The sequence below is a fragment of the Alligator mississippiensis genome, chromosome 1 (genome assembly GCF_030867095.1).
Source record: "Alligator mississippiensis isolate rAllMis1 chromosome 1, rAllMis1, whole genome shotgun sequence".
NCBI classification, from domain to species: Eukaryota; Metazoa; Chordata; order Crocodylia; family Alligatoridae; genus Alligator; species Alligator mississippiensis.
Genome location: NC_081824.1, coordinates 279,410,621 through 279,430,797, shown reverse-complemented (window position 1 = coordinate 279,430,797; position 20,177 = coordinate 279,410,621). Strand labels below are relative to the sequence as shown.

Sequence of the window (20,177 nt, the reverse complement as noted above, 5' to 3'; positions counted from 1 at the left end):
GGGATAACATAAAACGAGTGAAGTACAGCACAGCTGGCAACCATAATGCATCTAACCACACAGGATTTTTCTTCTTCACACAGGAAGGACCCTGTCTTATTGCACTATATGGACAGGGATCATAAAATATGCAATTATTCTGTATTTTGTTTTGTCCTCATTGTTCAATGCGTTTCTCCTCCAGATGATACTTACTGGACAATATTTAAACGAACCTTTAAGCACAGAATGACTAATAGCTGTTTTTTGCAATATATTAATTAAAACAGCAGAGAATCAGTAAGTTGCACAAATTTCTAACTGTTCATAACCACTCCTTTTATATCATCATACCTTGATCCCCTTCAACCCTTCTCTATAACAACTTACAACCTAAGGTAGTCCCTTATCTTATATACTAAACTAGATTTACAGACTGCATACATGAATAGATTTACACACAAGAGTAGCCCCATGGGTCTCAACAAGAGAGAGTTTTGCAAATCAAGGCTTTAGGTTGTAAACTGTTAGGAAGAGAAAACATATCTTCCTATAGACAATCGTGGGCCTGTCCTGACTGTCATGCCCAAGGTCTACTTCAATACATAAATAATCACTATAACAACAAATACCTTCCTTAATACCTCAAACAGCTATTAAAGGCCAACAACAATTTGTAGTGGGGGAAGGGTATTAGACAAGTCATGGGGAACAAAAACCCACTCCTCAAGCCTAAGAAAGGAGCAGATACAGCCTTTCACAGACCTGGGAGAAAGGCAATTTGCGCTGCAAAGCTTATCCAAAGTCTCTCTCCTCTATAAATCTGGTCTAATAAAAGATATTACCAACAACACATTTCTCGCATATTTCCTGGACCATCACGACTACAAAGCTACTGTAAAACAACAGGCAGATGCATTCCTTCCAACGCTTGCTGGTGTTAGTAACTTCATCAAGTGTACTTTAGGGATAGACTCCTAAGGGTTTTAAGTCATGTCTTGGCAGGTAAGAGAAGGAAATGCTTGTTTTATCACAGCTTTTTTTTCTTATATCCCCTCCCCCCCACCAACAAGAATTTATCTGTAGTTTGGATCTAGTCTAAAACATTTTATTTTTTAGATGGAAACCTTAATGGGACTTATCTTAAAGCTACAGAACATAATATGCAGTATTAGTTTATAATGGGCTTGTATGTTTTACACTTTGGCCTGCAAATATGTTATATTTTCAAAGACTCATTTTCCCTATCCATAATGAAGAGACAAAAATCCTTTTGTATATATAATCTACATATAAAATAATTTCTAGAGATTATCAATTCTCCCCACAAATTTTTGCTGCCACCTATCTATAACTGAAAGTTCTAGATAATTTACTCTTTCAAATTAATTTGGAATTAGCTATTAATCATCAGATTCAAGTAAAAATTCGATGAACAATGGGCAGATAGTGAGAAAGTAAAACAATACTGCCTGAAATAAGTGATACATTAAAATTCTTAAACCTGCAAGCGTTTCTACAATGCAGGATAGGGAAAAGAGATTGTTTTGTAACATAATCTAAACAAAAATGAAAACAGAGAGATCAATAATATCTAATGTTAACTAATCAAATGTGTCAGGTTTCAAAGTGCTCCTAAGAAAGCTTGAAATACTTTCACATAGTTGACGCAAGCCAAGGAGTCCATCCATCCTGCAGTTAAATAAATACTGGATTAGATAACGTCCAAAATTAAACCACATGTAGTTTACTGGTATGGTTGTTTGAAATATAATTCTCCCTTGTTGACTGACAACACTTAAGCCATGTTTTCAACAATATAGATTAAGAAAAATCAAGCAAAATTATTTTTATTTAGACTGATTTTTTCCAGTTCTGAACAATTACTAACAGTCTACCAAGCTCTAATACTGTAACTGTGAATGCAAGAGATTTTCACAGTATGAGTGATGACCATAAAATCTAGCCTGTCCTCTATATAATCCATTTTCAAGGTATAAAGTTGCACAAGGGGTTCACTTAACATGAGATCATAGCATAGAAATCTATGCTGAACCTAAACTGTCACAATTCAGTGTTCCCACTGGTTAACAGAATGAAACTCAGAGGACAAAAACAAAAAAACAAAACAAAACAAAAAAAATATCCTTAAAAAGTTGACATTTTTAACATTTTTTTTTAAAAGTACTTATAATAATACTGTCAAATTTCCAAAAAGATTGAAAGCAATCTGTAAATGAGATGTTGGTAAAGCAACAAGTTAATGGGATGCCAAGGCATTTTGTAAATGTTGGGGGTAAAATAAACCTGCTTTCCAACATCAAAGCAATGTTCCTATTAAAAAGAAACAACGCGTATGTACGCACAGAGCTGAAGAACTTCAGGAAAGTATAAAATTCAGACATGTTAGCATTCAGTTAGTTTACATGACCCTGGAAGAGATAAGAGGCGCTAAAAGCAAAATAAGAAACTAACTGGGCTGTGTTCACCATTCCAGTCATGAAAGACCACACATACAACAAAAGGAACAGCAAGGTGGATTTTTCCATTTTCTCCCCCCCTCCTTCCTCCTTTACAGTGCAAGATGTTAGCTGTAATTCAGGTTAATAAAGTGTGTTTGAAATATCATGGTTTTAATTCAATTTGTCAAAAAGCAGAGATAAAGAAAATGATGTATCAAGTATTTTTTAACATATCAGACAGTAATGTGCATAGAGAACCGCTGTAGACTATTGAAGAAACTTGTCTTGGTGATTTTCACAACCCCCTCCCCACCCCCTGCCTCCCCCCTCCAGTGACATATACGTTTGGAAATACCCATGAAAATAAATAGAAATTAAAATGTCAGTGCTTCAGTTTTTACTAAATCCTAACATTTCATAAGTATTATATACAAAAAATATATTACATTCACTACTAGCATATTAAGTTTTACTCAAATAAGGAAATGGTGACACACCTATCCATTTGATCAATACCTTTCCTTTCAAGGAAGCCTACTACAATTAATAGGATTGCTCACTGAAGAAGGTATTTCACAATGAGTATAAGTGGCAGAATTTGGTCTTTCCTGCATAAGTCAGAATAGCTCTGGCATGTTTCTACAGCAATGCAACCAATTCATATTGCAATCCTGCAGTGACAAGAAGTTGCTATCCCTATCTAGCTTCACAGCCAGATCAATTTCTCATTTAACCATACTAACAGTACTTCTGGTCTAATTCTAGTCAACACTTCTAGTCTAATTTCAACCTTAATTTCTCGGCATACCAATAATGACTACTGAAAACTGCTTTCATTGCTTTACTAACCTAAAAAAATCCCAATGACAGCATTTAAATGCTTCTGATGTTGTGATTCTACATCTTTTAAAAATTACTGATACACATAAATTAACATCTTCCCATCAGTTGTACATACTACAAATTAACACAATAATTGCACATACACATTGACTGGACTAGCCAAACTAACTCAAAACAACATGACTAGGCATTGGCCCTTTTCTCCTTCCCAAATTCTTGTCTGTCAGCCATCTCCTCTTTTTCTGTGCACATGCTTTACTGCTGCCCTATAAAAGATTCACTGTTCAGTGAAGGGACTGCAACATCTCCATAAAACTATATCATCAGCAGGGACCTGGGTTTCCTGTTTCCCACAAGAAAATGGAGAAAATCCCAGATTTTACACTTTACCGGAGGAATATGTGGACTGCTCATTTTAGGGGAGAAACCTGCGGATTTTGCAGTTTTGCAAAAAGCTGACTGCCGGCTGGCCAAATTCCAGCCTGAAAGGAGCTGGGAGGTGTGGGAGGAGGGCAGTCAGGCAGGGGGTGCCATGTGCATGCATATGCACGTGACCAGTAAGTTGGGGGGAAGGGGGATTGAGGCCCCCGTAGGGAGGGAGGGAGGGAGTTCGGCAGTGCGTAGAGTTTGGGGCTCCGGGCTGCATGGCCACATGGCGCCAGCATGAAGTCTGTGGGCAGCTCATCCAATGGGTGGGGGCATGGCTTCCCCACCCTGCTGCCCTCCCCTGGGGCCTCTGCAGCTCAGCGGGTGCAACCCAGTGCTGCAGGGAACAGCAGGGCTATGTGGGGATCTCCTTGCCACTGCAAGCTCCATGCTGCCCTAGAGAGGCGTCCCCTGTGTGCACAGCAGCAGCAGGACCGCAGTGCAGGGTTACGCCCCTCACTCCTGCAACATGCTCAGGGGACGCTTTAGGTAGTCTGCAGCGCGCAGACCACTCCTACCCTGTGCACAGATCTGGGAGGCATGGGTCCCCTCTGCTCCCCTGGAAGTGCATGCAGTGACAGGTAACTGCCCACCCCTCCCCCCAACCAAGACTGCAGCAGGCAGGCAGCAGGGCAGGGCACCATGCTCTGCTCTGTGCAGCAGCCACCACCTCCTGCTGGAGGTAGCAGGCTGCAGACCTAGGTCCCTGGCCCCATAGTCCTGGCAGCTGGGGTTCCCCTCTGAGAGGGCTGGGGGGTGAGGGGCAGAGGGCTGTGTGTTGGGGGTGAGGGACGCTAGCAGGACTGGGGAGCTGTGGGGGGGAGTGAGAGGCACCAGCAGGGCCAGGAGGCTGTGGGGAGGGCTATGAGGGGCCTTTCATTTTAATCACAGATTATGAGGGCTTTATCAGAGAATTTGCAATTTTTTAAATCAGGGAAAACCAGGATCCCTGGTCATCAGAGACAAGGCAATCATTCTCCTTTTTCTTCCTTCAGGTCTCCCTCCACTCATTTTCCAATATTCTTAGAACATTGCAGATGCCACTGAGACCACCCTCTACCTTTGAAAGATGATGCTTTTTTCAAATATTCTGAAATATTTTCAAATACCGTGATGTCTCACTTACCCAAACCAGGCAAGTCTACAGCCTATGATAAGTACCTATGTATATATAGAATTTTTTTTAGATTCTGTAAACATAGTATTGGTTTTACTGAGCACTCAGAGCCTTATACTTCGGCCTCAGCGGCTCAAAGGAAAAAAAAAGCCAAGATTCTACTCATTACAGTAAATATCTTTTGTACAAGAACAGTATGCAAAAACAGAGATCTTTACGGAAGCCCTTACCTGTATAACTGCACTAAACCAGCATGTGTTGCCAACATTCTTTAACCCAACCGGACAGTTTTCTAGCCGCTTTCGATCATATGGATTTGGAGAATCACTCCACACTTCTGGATGTGTCCTCTTCAAACTTGCTTTATTTTCTGCTATGCTGGCTTCTAGGACTCTTAAAAAGCAGAAGGAAACATGGGAAAAAGAAAGCTAAAATATAGTAGAAAAACTTCAAAATATGCAATTATATATATAATATTGGTACAAAATATATGATTAAATCATTCAGTAATTTAAGATTGTACAGCTTATCCTTGATTTAGACAAACATGCTTTAAATGCTTCAACTTGTCTTGGATGATAAGATACTACTTGCAGATGTAGCTCCCTAGCTAGTTTTCCAAAATAAATGGGGACACATATCTGAAAACGTTAGTGAATGAAACTCTTCACAACTGAACAAAACCTATTATAATTTCACCCAAACTAATTAAATACATTTTAGAAAGTTAAAAATAAGAAAGCTAGTTATTAAAACCGAGTCCCAACTATTCAGATGGACAAAACTGGAGAGAAAGGAAGGAGTTCAGATAAAATACTGAGAGCCACTCAAAGTGCTTTTCATCCAGACATCCCAGTGCTGTACAAAGCACTGTGTCACTATTTAACAGATAAGAAAAAGATAGATGAAAAATTACTTAGCTTGCCCAACACCCGGCAGCATACCAGTGACCAGCAAATGATGGAATCCAGGTTTTCAGACACCCTGAAGCACTGAGCTAATCCTGTGCACAGCGGAAGACTAACTGCTACATGCAGCCTGAGCATGCCTTATGGACCATGAAAAAAATCCATTTTCCTCCCCAGAGGAATTGGCAGATTCCAGACTTAAAAACTCTTTCCAAGAAAAATATTACTCAGATGTGAGATGCACCCTCACACTGGCACACACTGGAGCACAAATTGCAATGAACTCCATGTTCAGTATTATTGACGTCAATGTAGAGATCATTAGCCTCACTAGCTTGAAAAAATATATTTTAAGGATTTTGGAAATATCTCTGGTAGCCACACATTCTGAGCAGAAAATAGAATGTATATATGCAAGCTCAGATACTGAATTAATTGTTCAAGAAGCTATACCAAATTACCATATTTACTAGAATATAAAACTATCCTAAATATAAGATGCCCCCCCCAATAATTAGATTTTGTACATGAAGAATTTATACATTTGTTATAATTTTCCCAGTATAGAATCTAATTATTGGAAATTGTGCCTTGAATTTGTTCCCCTCCATTGCTACAGCAAGGAAGATAGATTGGGGGGGGGGGGGGGGGGGGAGAGAGGGCAGTCAGGTGGCTGCCTTGCCCTCTGCCCCACAGAACTTCTATCCCCCTGCAGCCCCTTCCCTTCCTCCCTCCCCCCGCTTACTATCAGAACCTGCTTTCCTTAAGCACATGGATGTGAGGGACAAATTTTAAAACACTGATTTTGAAATAAACCATACCTGTAGTAATTTAGTTCATCTACAATTAATGCATTTGACTTTTTTGTAAACTGCTGCAAGTTTTAGCACAAATACTTCATAAACATACTTTTAAGTAACATTTTTGTACCTATGTATATATAGCACAAACTATACATGGTATTAATCCAAAGCCAAAAGGCTCATCATTTACCATATAGTTCATTGGGCTGGGCGCCAGCAGAGTCAACAGCATACTAAGCCATAGTGACTACACAGCTCAGCATGTGTGTGTATTCCAGATATGCCCCACAAAAGGATCTCTGGGCTAATTAGCAATCAACTCATGACTGAAAGTGGGTGTTCTTGTCATGAGTCCCAGGATCCTCCAAAAATTTATATGCAGATGAGGCACAGGACAACCTGGTCCATTTCTACCCCATGGAGGACAGGGCCAAGCTAATCATATGCAACAAGCTATGGGGGTGGGGAACAGAGTGATTTTGGGTGAAATGTTTAGGTCTCCATTTGGTGATGTTTCCCAGGCATTTAAGGCTGGTGAAAAAATAAGAACGGTTTGGAAATAGGAAAGAACAGCATAGCTGAGCTGTCGGAGGGAAGAAGTCGTCAAAATGTATTCAATGTAGTGGCTCACCATGACTTGAAAAGGAGTCAATGTTGAGGGGGATTGAGAGCAGTAGGCACTACCATCTATCTTATTCAGGTGGACTACACTAACCTGGGCTTATGATAGTCTCCCATCTCCATTTTTGGCATCGGGGCAGATGACAGAACTTGCTCTGGCCTATCCGAGTGCTGGCCTGGTATTGTAATACCTCTAGACCTGAGCCCATTCTCTCTTAGGAAAGCAACTTCCCATTTTTCTTAACAACCACAAAAAAATGTTTCTAACAGTGGGCCATATGTTTTATAGCCATGCTGTCTTGGCTGCATTTAATCAATTTCATAGTTTGTTTCCATTATGGAGCACATGCTGCTTTGGCAGAATTCAATGATAGACAATGTATTTAATGAGGTTTCTTTGTATGTGAATGTAAGATGAGGAGTTTCTTTCCCCATGTTGTAGATGAGGCTTTTTCTCCCAATCAACTTCAGTAAATAAAGTAACTCTATCGAAAAATGTAAGTTTTCACAAAATAAATATAACGCTAAATCTTTCCTAGATGTGTACTTTGTAAAAACTTACGTGACTTCAATGTTTTGTCCTCATTTGTGGTGGAGGAAATTATCAATCCTTAAATTCTTGGAGTTTGCAAAAACTGTTCCTCACAGCTATGTTTATTAACTTTCTGTTAATAGTGATTGTAGTATTTATAGCAGAGTATATCAATACTACACGCACATCATTTTCAAGTAAAAGTTTAGCTTAAATATACAACTTGAGTTAAATGTCTTGACTTCTTGAAGCTCCTATCTCCAACCTTGATATTACTTCTTAGCATTGTTTTCTGTATATCTTCTTACTTAACCTACGCATTAATAAAACATTTGACATTTATATTGCTTGGTGATTCAAAAATAAGTGTTTATAGGGAACACTGTGTGTGCGCGTGCATGTGCATATGCACCTATTATTTTATATATTATTATATATTAATTAAATACATACATATATACTATATGTATACATGAGAGAGAGGAAGAGATCGAGAGGGGGAGAGAGATCTTAAGAAAAAGCACACCCTAAAAATGAAATTGTCCATTTGTTTCAGGAATTTCCTACTTGTAATATTCCATTCTGTGTTCTGTCAGTGCCAGATTAACCTAATTATCCAATATTCTGAAGAATGTACTACAAGTATTTATATTCAAAGCTACTGAATTGTTTTGAAGGCATATATAAGCACTTTAGAGATCTACTGCTGTTGTGAATGCTTTGTTTTGTTATTACCCTGTATTATTCATGGAAGCCTTTCAAATTTTAAAAAGCTACTTTTTTATTAGCAATGATATCACACCTTAGAATTATATTATTCTTCAAAATGGACACCAAGTCAAAGTGTCAAAATATTCATTTTTCTAGATAGAACTCCCTTTAAATAGCACACCCCAATTTTAACGAGATTGTACGCATATATAATTATAAGAGTTTTTCCTCCCTTCTTGTTCAGTTCACTTCAGAGATGCATCCAAATAGTGCACTGTAGCCAAATATTTGATCTGTATTTTAACTGTTAAATGAAATAGACTGATTCTTATTGTAGCAAAATTAGCGCTACCTCCTGAGGAAACCTCAAGGATGAAAGATCTAAAACATGCTTTTCTCAGCTTCATTTCCCCCATCGCTGATGTATTTCTGGCCCTCTCTACAAGTGCAGATAAAGGCACAATGGCATCCAATGCATGATCCACACTACCACACCTCTACACCCTCAGCTGAGGGACTCCTAGTCATAGGGGCATCCCATATGCTCCCAAGACAAGGGGATCATGGCAACCATGACTTTCAGACTTAAGGGTGTGTGAAACAGCCTGGCACGGGGGAAGGCAGCAGTTGCAGTCCCCAAGGCTCGGGTGCTTGAAACCACTGAGCCTTGGGGATCATAGCAACCGCCATTCCCAGGGCATAGGGGTTTGATGCTGGGCGCAGTGCACCCCTATGGTTGGAGCCCTTGGAGCCGATGGGTTTCCAGCCACTGGGGAGTGCCTGTTACATGCACAAATTAAAGTTCAATACCAAGCAGCTATAAAGTTAGTATACATTTTTGAGGTCTATCTTTATAGCTGGTTGGAGCTTTAATCATGTGGTAAGTACTTTGCATGTGTAGCTGGTCTAAGGTTTCCCCTGACTTGTGCAGAACATGTGTTCCCGGAGAACGGCACATAAATCAAATTTGTATAAAGCAAACCCACTTTATAATGTAACAAATAGGGGTACATTCCCATGGAGGTGAGGGAAGGAGAGAGGGAGGCTGGGACTAGGGAAGGGGCAGGGGAGGGGGTGCGATGCAGTCTGTCAGCAAATCCCAGGGCCGCAGCAGGCAGCAATGCAGCGGAAACTGTGAGTCGGTGAGGGGCATGGGACGGGGCGGGGGTGCAGCTCTTGCTGCTATGCACCCTCAGGGAGGGCTGCAGGGCTGCACCAAGCTCTTCCTGGGTGGAGGGGGTGCAGGCCCACAGATCTGCGCATGGGATGGCAGGCTGCTGCTACTGACTGGGGCCGGTGGTGCCACTGGGCTTTTCCCAGATTCCAGGCAGGCACATTGGGGGGGGGGGGGCGGGGAATATGACAAATGTTGGGGTGGCCGCAGCCCCACTCCCAGCATCATCGCCTGCCTGAACCACCGGGAAGAGCCCAGCCTTGCTTGAAGGAATGAGGTGGCAGCGCTGGGAAGGGGGGCTGCTGCCACCCCAAAATTCACCGTAGGCCCCCCCCCCCCGTCTGCCCACTGTTGGCCTGATGTCATTGCCAGTACCAGCCTGCAGCAGCAGCCTACTGTTGTCAGGAACACAGATCTGGGGGCCCACGCCCCCCCTCGGGAAGAGCCCAGCACAGCCCCCCAGCCCACAGCCCTCCTGGGGGGTGTGTAGCAGCAGGAGCCACACACCCCTATCCCGCACCCACTCACAGTTCCTGCTACCTTGCTGCCTGCTGCAGCCTGGGGCCTCTGCTTCTCCCCACTCACCCCAGTCCCTGCTACAGTGGTTGCAGGAGTAGCTGATGCCAACTGCCTGTAGCTGCTGGGCTGCACCATGCCCCGAACCTCCCGGGGATCTGCTTCTTCCCACTCACCCCAGCTGCTGCAGCAGACCCAGGAGCAGCTGACACCACCTGCCTGCACCACGGCAGGACGCAGCCCAGGGCCTGGGGTGAGTGGGGACAAGTGGAGCATCGATCACATAAGAGTGAATTCACCTCACATATAAGGAATTTTGGATAGAAAAAGGGTGATCACATAAGAGTGGATTCACATATATGGAACCTGCATAAAATCGAGGGAAACCTGTAACTAGTTAATTGTGTGATACCTGTAACATGTAGAATACGCCCCTGTGACAGCATGATGAGGCAGTCACAGTTTTGCTTTGGGAAGAAATCAGCTACTTGAAGGTTAAAGAAAGCTTCAAAATAAGTGTCACACTAATTTAAAACAATTTCTTAAACAGTAAAAATGATCTATGCTAATTAAGCCAGTTCTCTACAGTACTGCATCACTACTGAAGTCATGCTGATGGGGTAGCACCAATCCTTCTGGCTAAGAGAAGCTTTAAACGTAACCTCATATCATCTCCCAGAGAACAATTACACATTTTACAAAGGCAATTTTTTTAAACTGAAGGAAAGTTGCCCATGTTTGGGGCTCAATTCTGGACAACAGAACTTGTTAGAATACGTAATATTGTTCATGTGGCCCATTCTGGAAAATGGCAGTCAGACTAACTTAATATGAATTTCCAAGGCAGTTCCTGCAGAGTTCTTACAACTTCCTACCTGAAATTTAAAGTGGCCTCTGTAGGCAAAAAAAAAACCCCAAGCCCCCCAAAACATTGGATATGGTCTTCTGTACAAATGTGGGAAGGTATTCCCTGTTATATACCTTGCTCCTTTGCTCCTACAATTAACATGTAGCTAAAGACAAGTAGCATTTATGTTCTATTTATTTACTACTTCAGAAGTTTTTTCACCTTGCATTTTATAATTTTTTTTTATTTATTTATTTTTTTTACAGCAGAATAGTATTTATGGGTTCTGTCCTCACCTAAAATTCTCTCTCAATTTTGATAGTTTTAGTTTTAATAATAAATCTTGGAATCCTGCTAGTTTTGTGGCATTATTTCCTAATGATAATGAATCACCTGCTTGGAAAGGATTTGTCCAGCCACTAATATGCCCTCAGACATCTTACTTCTACTATACCTTTGCCTTCTATTGTAAACAATAACCACAGGCTCCATCATGAGCATTACACTTTATGCAGCTGAAGTTAGCCCTCCAATTACAGTCAGCTCTGGATAAAATGGTGATGGCTGTGATATAAGCTAACTTAAAATATGAACTTCTTCTCAAAACAAAAGCTACCCATTATAAAATTACTCAAGAGCTTATATTGGATCCCTCCTCTCCTCCCAATTCTACCCTATGGAAAAACTGCCAGAAGTTAAGTAATAGTGGTATGGTACTAAAGTCATTCTCCTCTGAAAGTGGTCTCAGGATTGTTCTCACACAAACAGAAATCACAAATTAATTAGAAAGTAATTTGGGGACATCATAGTTCTGGCTCTACGCAATACAAACATTCTTCATAATGAAAACAAATGGAACAGATGAAAGCTCCTAAGAATGCTGCCCACAATGAGACACTAAAAAATTGGAAGCACAAGTTCAAACTATGCACAGAAGTATGAATTTCAGCGATCTCAGATATGGCTCAGTGTACAACGGGAAAAATGCTTTAGATATAACAAATCAAGGAACCCATGGATATGATCCTTATCCAATTAGAAGTCCAATATACTTCACTGGGAATAGATTTTAGCAGGGATGTTTTTCTGAATAGCAGTCATAATATGGGGTCATATTTGGAAACCCATTTAAAGTACAAGTTTGAGATCCTTACTGTAGGCATCTTATATTGTAAGCATTTACATTCTTAAACTGTTACTCTCAATTATTATAATGTTACCACATATTTATACTTTTGTTTGAAACCATCACATTTTAAACAATGATGTAACAGATGAGGAAAATTATAATAAGTTGTAAACTGAAAGAAAGCAGCTGCCAGAGAGATTGCTTTAGGGGGCCAAAGAGTCCTGGTCCTATGGTCCAAAAACATTATGTTCAGGCCTGCTATAATGATACCAGGATATAAGATGAACACAAAGACATTATCTTTTCAACATTAATCTCCAGAAGTGGTGAGTGTAAAACGTATACGTTAACATGGCTAATAACACATGTCCTAAACGCCCAGTACTGGTAAAAGAGTGGTCACAAGAAAAAGAAACTAGGACAAACCTTCATACATCAATACAATATTTTGGACCTGCACACTTTATGGAAATATTCAGTGACAGGAATTTTTTCCCTTTAAAGTAACAAAACTAAATACCTTAACTGAAAACATTGTGTGTGTGCTTGGCATCTTCTGGTCATTTCAGTTACAGCTCTTTCAGTATTTATGTACTCAATCAGAACTTTCTCGATTAAAAATAAGGCAGTTAAACACAAAAGCTTAACATTCATGCAATATTAAATTGTACTAGCCAAGTCAGTCATAAGTAATAAGTCATCTGTAGTAATCAATGCAGGTTAGGTAATTAACTGCTATATGCATATTTGAAAATGTCCACCTCTATGAAGTAACCAGTAAAAAAAAATCCTTAGCTGATCATTATTTATAGCTTTCCAAGGCCCAGTTTACCTGCCACTTCAATGTTTGCCTTTCCTTTAATTTAGTAAACAAAAATCAGAAGCTATTTGAGTTCTTTACACTCGCATTGAAAAAACAACCCTTTCTAACTCTCAAACAGTAAAACAGAGTGGCCTGACATGTTGCCCAAGAATAGAAAACTACCATATTTTCCCACAGACCACTCGCTGCCAAAAACAAATATACCTTGTTTTAGAAAGGGAAACTGAAGAGAAAGAAATTTTGGGACTGCCCAAAGCTACTGTCAATTCAGCAGTGGCTGTGAGATTAACATTGGACACCTCCCCTTAATCCTGATTGTCCCTCTACTTGGTTTGTGTTACTCAAATTCAAATCACACATATAATTTTAACTAAATTATAAATACTTTCTACATTCCAAGGACACTGTTTTATCTGGGGAAGAAGAACTGGTAAAATGAAAAAAGGTTTAAAAATAGAAGGCCCCAAAAACATGAAAATGGTCCTGTTGGGGCAGTTAAAGCCAACGAATGAAGAGAAGGAGAATGAAGGCTGCTATCCCAAGTAGAGAACCTCACATCTAGACTCAAAGCAGGATTATTCCTCCTACATCTACACTTCACAAACCCTGAGTATCTCTTACATTATTACATCAAGCAAAATAGTTTTCACTATGTTCTCATACATTGGTATTTCAGAACATGCACATCCCCAAAACCTAAAGAATACCATCATGGCCCTGTTCAATAGCTAACAGTAATACTGTATTTACTCACATGCCACATGCACCTTTTGTATAAAAATCATCACCCTGCCACCCCAAATTGGGGGGCAGATCTTAAACAGGGTAGCTACCTTTCTGCCCAAAAAGTATCCTTATCCATTTCCTACTCCACAGAAAAGCAGCACCATCATTACTATTCAGACAGCTAAAAGAGTCATTTGACTTCATGGTTTATGCTCTTCACTCCACAGGTGTTGATGGTAGTTGTCTCCTTTTAATAGTCTTGACATTCCACTATCAAGCTAACTGTTCTGAGAGCAATTTTGCTATCTGCTAACTGTTCCTGCTCTCTCTTCACTTTCTTATTCTACAGCCCTGAATACTCTTTAGATGTTTTCAAAACTCTGGAAACTAGTCTTCAATTACAGCTAGGGGTTCAGCTTTTGGTTAAGCAGGAAAGTAAGTCAGCTGCAGATTAGATTCTTTCTGTCTCAGCTCTACACAGCCATAACTGGAAAAATCTCTCCCCACTTCATTCTTGCTTGAGGGCAGGCTCTAAGCAAGAAAACAATTACATCTGACTTTTCTGAGCAATTTGACAGATTTTTATCTAGTCAAAATGATCACATGAATCTGACCATTAAATAATTCTTCCCACTCATCTGGGTGTATTCTTTGGCATGTTTTCTTTTTCTCGTTAGCACACTTGCATTTTTCAAAAATGATAGAGAAAATGAAAATAAAAAGACTCTACTTCTAAGAGTATGTGGAGTTTATTTTCCCACCTCTTTGCTGCAGTATTTTCCTTTCTCACTGCTAAACACAGCATTCCAAGCAGTAGGATTGGAGCAGTGAACTTGCATGATCCAAAATTGCATCAAACTTGGCCAAGAGGACATTCTGAAGGATAACCCAGTAGCCAAAGTATGTCTTTTAATAGGACCCAAGTTTCTCAAAACATTTCAAAAAGTGTGTCCAAGCCAGTCAAGAGCTCAATTTATTATAGGAACATAGAAAAGCATGGCAAATTTTCCACTGGGCAATGCTTATAAGCTTATCAAATAAGTCTACTGGAAGTATGTCATATCTTACTTTCGAACAGTCATAATCAAAGTCATTTTCCTCTGTCTGCAGCTTTTTCAGTAAAAACTATACCCACACCTAATTTCAAACCTCAATTGTTTTATCTGTACTGATGTTCAAAAAGTAGCCCTAATATAAATTTCTGTATTTTGTAAGTTGCTAAAAAGCAGCCAACACACAACACCCTCCCCCCCCACCCCCCCAAGCTTTGGACAAAATGAAGTCTGGTAAATTTCACCCCCACAAAAATGATTTTTTTTTCCTAATTTTTGACTAAACAAAAATGAGATTTATAATAAAAATACTTTTTAATAGCTGAAGTTTAATGGTTATTAGTGCCACTAAAAGTTGAGAACCCTAATAACCAAACTTTCCTACCACACAAATGAGACAGTGTTATTGTAATAATGAAAAAGATCTTGGAAAAAGAAACCTGCAAGCTGCAAGTGGTTAGCTTCATCTTATTTTGCTTTTTCTGATGATACATTGCTACCTCCCTCTTTGATATTTCAACTGTGTAGCCATGAGACATTATTAATTCCTACCAAAAACACAGTGGACTATTTTTCTAATGCAGAATATACAATTTAGTAAAAGCAACACTTCAGAAGCCAAGCACAGCAGCAGCACAGATTAAAGTAAGCAAGTTATTTTTGTTGTGGTTGTTGTTGTTACAATGAATAAAATCAATACAGGCCAATCTCCATCTCTTAAAATTTAATTTCTGCTTTATACAAGTTATTTGTTTACCTGCTAATGGCTTGTTCCTCATCTGTTATTCCAGTCTCCCTGAATGCCCTGTTTGACTCCTCCAAACTCAAGGCAATTGCCCTCTGAAGATCATCTTTATCATCTCCAGTGAGATCAATCACATCTGAAAAGCAAAACTATCTTTCTCAAAATTAAAAGTGAAACAGAATGAAAGGTAAATCTTACTGTAGAGGATACAAAACTATGATGGACTGCTAAACTGCATTCAAAATCCTCCTCAGAACTCATTTCTTTTGGCCTATATTCTAACACTCATCTCAAGATCTTCACCACATGCTCCCTCCATCTTGATAAGTAAAGGGGGGAAAAAAACAATAAAACACAACACTGTTCCAAAAAGAGGGTTTTTTTTCCTTTCTCAAGGTCCTACTTCCCCATAGATGTTATTTTATATGAAGTTACCCATCAATTTTAGGGTGCAATTTTGCAAAGTCATTGTTCTCAGAAGTCTCTTTAAGTGCAGCATGTCAGCAATCCCTTTCATTCCCCACCTCCTCCCAAAGCCATTTAATGAAAACACAGTTCTCTTGAAAGATACCTTCAAAAAGAGAATAGTCAGTATTTCCCTGCATATTTTCTGTATCTGTAAAGTACAGACAAAAGCCCCAACCCTAAAAACACTCAGGTACATACTTGTCAGGGAAACTAGTTATGGGTAAGAATCCAGACTAAGTGAAGTTACACATCATTACACTGTTATACTCTCCCCCTCCCTCCCAACCACATACACTTTGGTTTGAAACTAAATGAACAGGTTAATTTCCATTCCAACTGATTATTGGGAGTATCCAGCCAAACGGGAAGATTCAATCAGGTATTCAAGTAAAAAAATTCAGATCCTCAGTTTAGGAAAACAAGAAAGATTGGATGGCTGCTAAAGAAAAAAAAAATGTTTATGGGTCTATTTCTTTTTTTTCCATCGAAATCAAACCACCACAGTCACCTACTGACAAGCAATCTGTAAATTTCCCATTCTAATGAATATAGCAAAGTCCCTCAGAAGAAAATACACACTATCAGTCTATGTTGCTAAACTACCCATCCCATAGTCAAGCACAGCCACATGCTTGCCAAAACAGACTATGGAAATAACCATTGGCTATGTAACACTGGCAAAAGGGCTAAGGATTCTAAAGCAAGGTTGCTCAACCCCTGGCCTGTGGGCCAGGTCCAGCCCAGAGTGGCTCCCCATGGGTCTGGGAAGAGCCCCGTGGGTTGTGGCCCCGCACACTAGGTTGGGCACACAGAGCCCAATCCCAGGACACAAGGCCAGGCAGGGGCAGTGTAAGCGTAAGCAAAAGTGGTGCAGACCTGATCCTGGTATGCAGGGTCAAATCCAGCCTGCATACCAGCCCCACACTCCTCACTGGCCTACAGGCCCAAAATGCTGAACACCTGTCATTTTAAGTACTGATATTTCTGTGACCAAAAAAACCACTATTATGCAAGTCAAACAGGGAAAAAGGAAAACATGTAGGTTAAAAATTACTCTTGCACTACCGTCGTTAGGACCAGCTAGTCACCCTTTTTCTTCTGTACCAGATGGCAAAGAGAAGCTCAACAAAAAGAAGTATGGAAGGTGTTGTTACTCCAACATTACATTTGGGTTTTAGAAGATAGTGTGGAGAGGGGAAACAGAAATACAGAGTGAAGGGGAGAGACTGTTAGTGGGTGGAGAAATGTAAAGCAAACTAAGTAACATTTCTTCTTAGGTTGTGACTTTTGCCCTGGATATACTGGCATGCTGCAGAGTGATCGTCTATTATTTTCCTGGACTTACTTGGCTATGGATATTCTCTGTTGGATCAAAATGGTATACTAAACATATTATGCAACAATCATCTCCATGGTTACAGACTACTAGCATACAAGCTAATTATTTCACTGAAGGTTGAAACTGACGAAAGCTTGCGATATCTGTTAATACCAACATCTCTAACATGCTTAATCCTGGACCATCTCCCAGTGCCTTTTTCCCCCACATCAAGTCCCTTCCCCTCTTCCATTATGGTCCATGTTATTTTGTTGGGCTTCATTTTAGTTTAGTGATCCCTCAAAAGCATCTGGAATGTTCTTAGCTGTAAAAGCAATCTACAAAACCATAATATGCAGAAAATAAAAACAACAGAATCAAGAAACAAAACAAAAAAAAAAGAGCAAAAAAAATTACAGCGAAAAAAGCTTCTCTATCTTTATATATTTTACACTTGTTGGATTGTTTTAAGTTAATACAGGAGGCTTGAAGAATATTGCAGAGACACTTAAAAACAAAGGGTTCTAAATTTCACTCTCTCACAGGGGACTAAATCTATTATGAAAATAGTACTTAAATTATAAAAAGGTAACACCTATTAAATTGCAATGTATAGGTTTTAGTGTTTAGCATAACACGAGCCAAACAAAAACTTGACCATTTACAAACATGACATTCACCCGTTCAAGCTGTGAGATCTGGCCAATTAGAGCAGGCATAGTACTACTGGTACTAAAACAAAAAATAAGGCAAGGCAGGATGGCACCTTAGGCCCTTGAAAGGCATTACATTTAATGATTAACAAATAGACTGCACCATAAATTATGAAGTACCACCCATTCAGCCAATTTATGGTGAGTTAAGATGGCAAACCAGCCACAAAGATGTTCCATATTATCTGTGGATCATAGCTGTGACCAGTTTCTATCGTACCTTAAACTGAACATGTGGCCTATCCATTTGGGACCCAAGACTGTCCCCGATACCTGGGGCTGCCTTGTGCTCCCATCCTGATGCTAGGCTGAACATTGGGATGGGACATAGGACAGCCCTCAGATCTGGGGGACAGCCCCAGGTCCCAAATGTTGAGGCCCCACATGGGATTTAATTTCCCTGGGCAGGGGGAAACCATCAGCTGCCCCCCACTTGGAACCTGTTAAACATGCACCAGACAAGTCATACAGGGCTGCCCCGTGCATGGATTTAAACTTATGATCCCTGTAATTTGCATGCCATGCAGCCCACTCAAGGCTGCATGGCATACGTGTTTAAATTTGCCAGTATACATGAAGCCTCGGACTGTAGTCCTGGGCACCATAAATGTCAGCAAGCTGAAAGGGGACCACACAAACTGCAGCACCAAGTACCAGTCCTTAGTGCAGAGCTCCCTGGGGGTGGCAGTTGCATAATTGTGCCGCAGGGAAACACAGACTGACCACAGGCAATAAATCAAGGCTGTGCTATGAACCATTGCCATCTGTTGCCAGAGAGACTAAGGGAGCTTGCAGAACACAGAGAGATGTGTGCATAGTCGCCCTCTTTGGCTGCACAATGTCAGCACTGCGAGTTTTCCACTATTCAGGGTTTCAGCATTCAAATGTCCATACACATGGCTCTGGGTAAGTTTCTCTACCACCCATTCTCCCAGATTATTTAATGCATGTACTCAGCCTTAGAAAAAAGCCATCAGCAAAGCAGTAGAAAATGGTATTTCCCTATGGGCACCTCACGCTGATCCATTTTTTATTTAAAAGAAACTGTTTAAGTCTCACATTCTGCTATTATCACCACTGATGAACTGCAGCTCATTGGAACCCCAGCGCCACAGCTTATTACATGTTTATTCTGCATCTTCTTCCCATTTATAGGCAGAAACGCTAAAATGCTGGAGTCTGGGAACTCCCTGTTTTTCTGGTTTCAAAGTGCTTATGTAGATCACTACTAATTAAAGGTGCACCGATAATGATTTTTTAGGCTGATATTGATGGACAATTTTTAACTAGTCATATCGTCCGATACCAATCCAATTGCCGATATGCTGTGCATCCGGATGGTCAGTCTGTTATGGGGGCAGGGGCAGGCGCAGAGAAGAGGGGGGGGTGTGGGGGGGGAGCAGATTGAGACCTCCACGATGAAGAATGGAGTGGGACTGTGGTGGGGCAGGGGCTATGTAGCTGGGGTGGGGCACAGGATGAAGCAGTGAGTGGCTCATCTGAGGGATGTAGGGAGGGGGTGGCGCCTCCCACTGCTGCACACACACCAGGAGGGAATGGGGGATATGTACCTCTGGATCTGCGTGGGGCAAAAGCAGGCTGCCACTGGTGGGCTGGGGCCGGGGGGGGACACTGCAGCCACCCTAAAATTTGCTGTAGTCTCCCCCCTCATAACCCCCCTCCCAGGGCCACTGCCACGCACCCCAAGTGCAGCCCAGCCCAGCGCCCCCACCAGGAAAAGCCTGGCACAGTCCCGGCCCCACCCCACAGCAGCAGTCCACCCTCTCTCCATGCAGATCCGGGGCACACGCCCCCCATACCTTCCTGGTTTGTGTGCAGTGGCAGAGGCTACCCCCTCTCCCTCCCCAGATGAGCCGCTCACGGTTCTGTCCAGTGCCCCGTCCCACCCCTGTTCCACTCCCTCCCTCACCACAGAGACCTCAATCTGTCCACCCTACCCTTCCTCCACAACAGACTTACCAGCTGGACCCAGCTGCTCTCCATGCTGCTGGGCTGCGCTCCTGGCCACCCACATGTTGCGTTGCAGCTGTGCGCATGCACAGGGCATTTAACAGCCACATCAGCCAAGAAAAGCCAACTGACGATACTATTTTCCTTATATGGGTACTGATCTGATATGGGACCAAAGTATCAGGGTACCTCTACTACTAATGCAAATGATTTAAGTTGTAACACATTAGAAGGAAGCTGATTTCAATACTGGGGCCTCTCCATTAATCACAGGTGAAGATTATGTAGCTCAT

The 20,177-nt window shown here is 41.1% G+C and overlaps 1 protein-coding gene across 5 annotated transcripts in view; it reads right to left on the bottom strand.

Annotated features, from left to right (window-relative positions):
- USP25 (ubiquitin specific peptidase 25) overlaps positions 1-20,177 on the bottom strand; it is a 155,312-nt gene that overhangs the window by 92,092 nt on the left and 43,043 nt on the right. For all 5 annotated transcript variants that reach the window (XM_059720649.1, XM_059720645.1, XM_059720646.1 and 2 more), the window contains exons 4-5: positions 15,427-15,550; positions 5,058-5,220 (exon numbers count right to left, since the gene is read on the bottom strand). In XM_059720649.1, the coding sequence (XP_059576632.1) occupies positions 5,058-5,220; positions 15,427-15,550 (287 nt within the window). The remainder of the gene's footprint in view (positions 1-5,057; positions 5,221-15,426; positions 15,551-20,177) is intronic.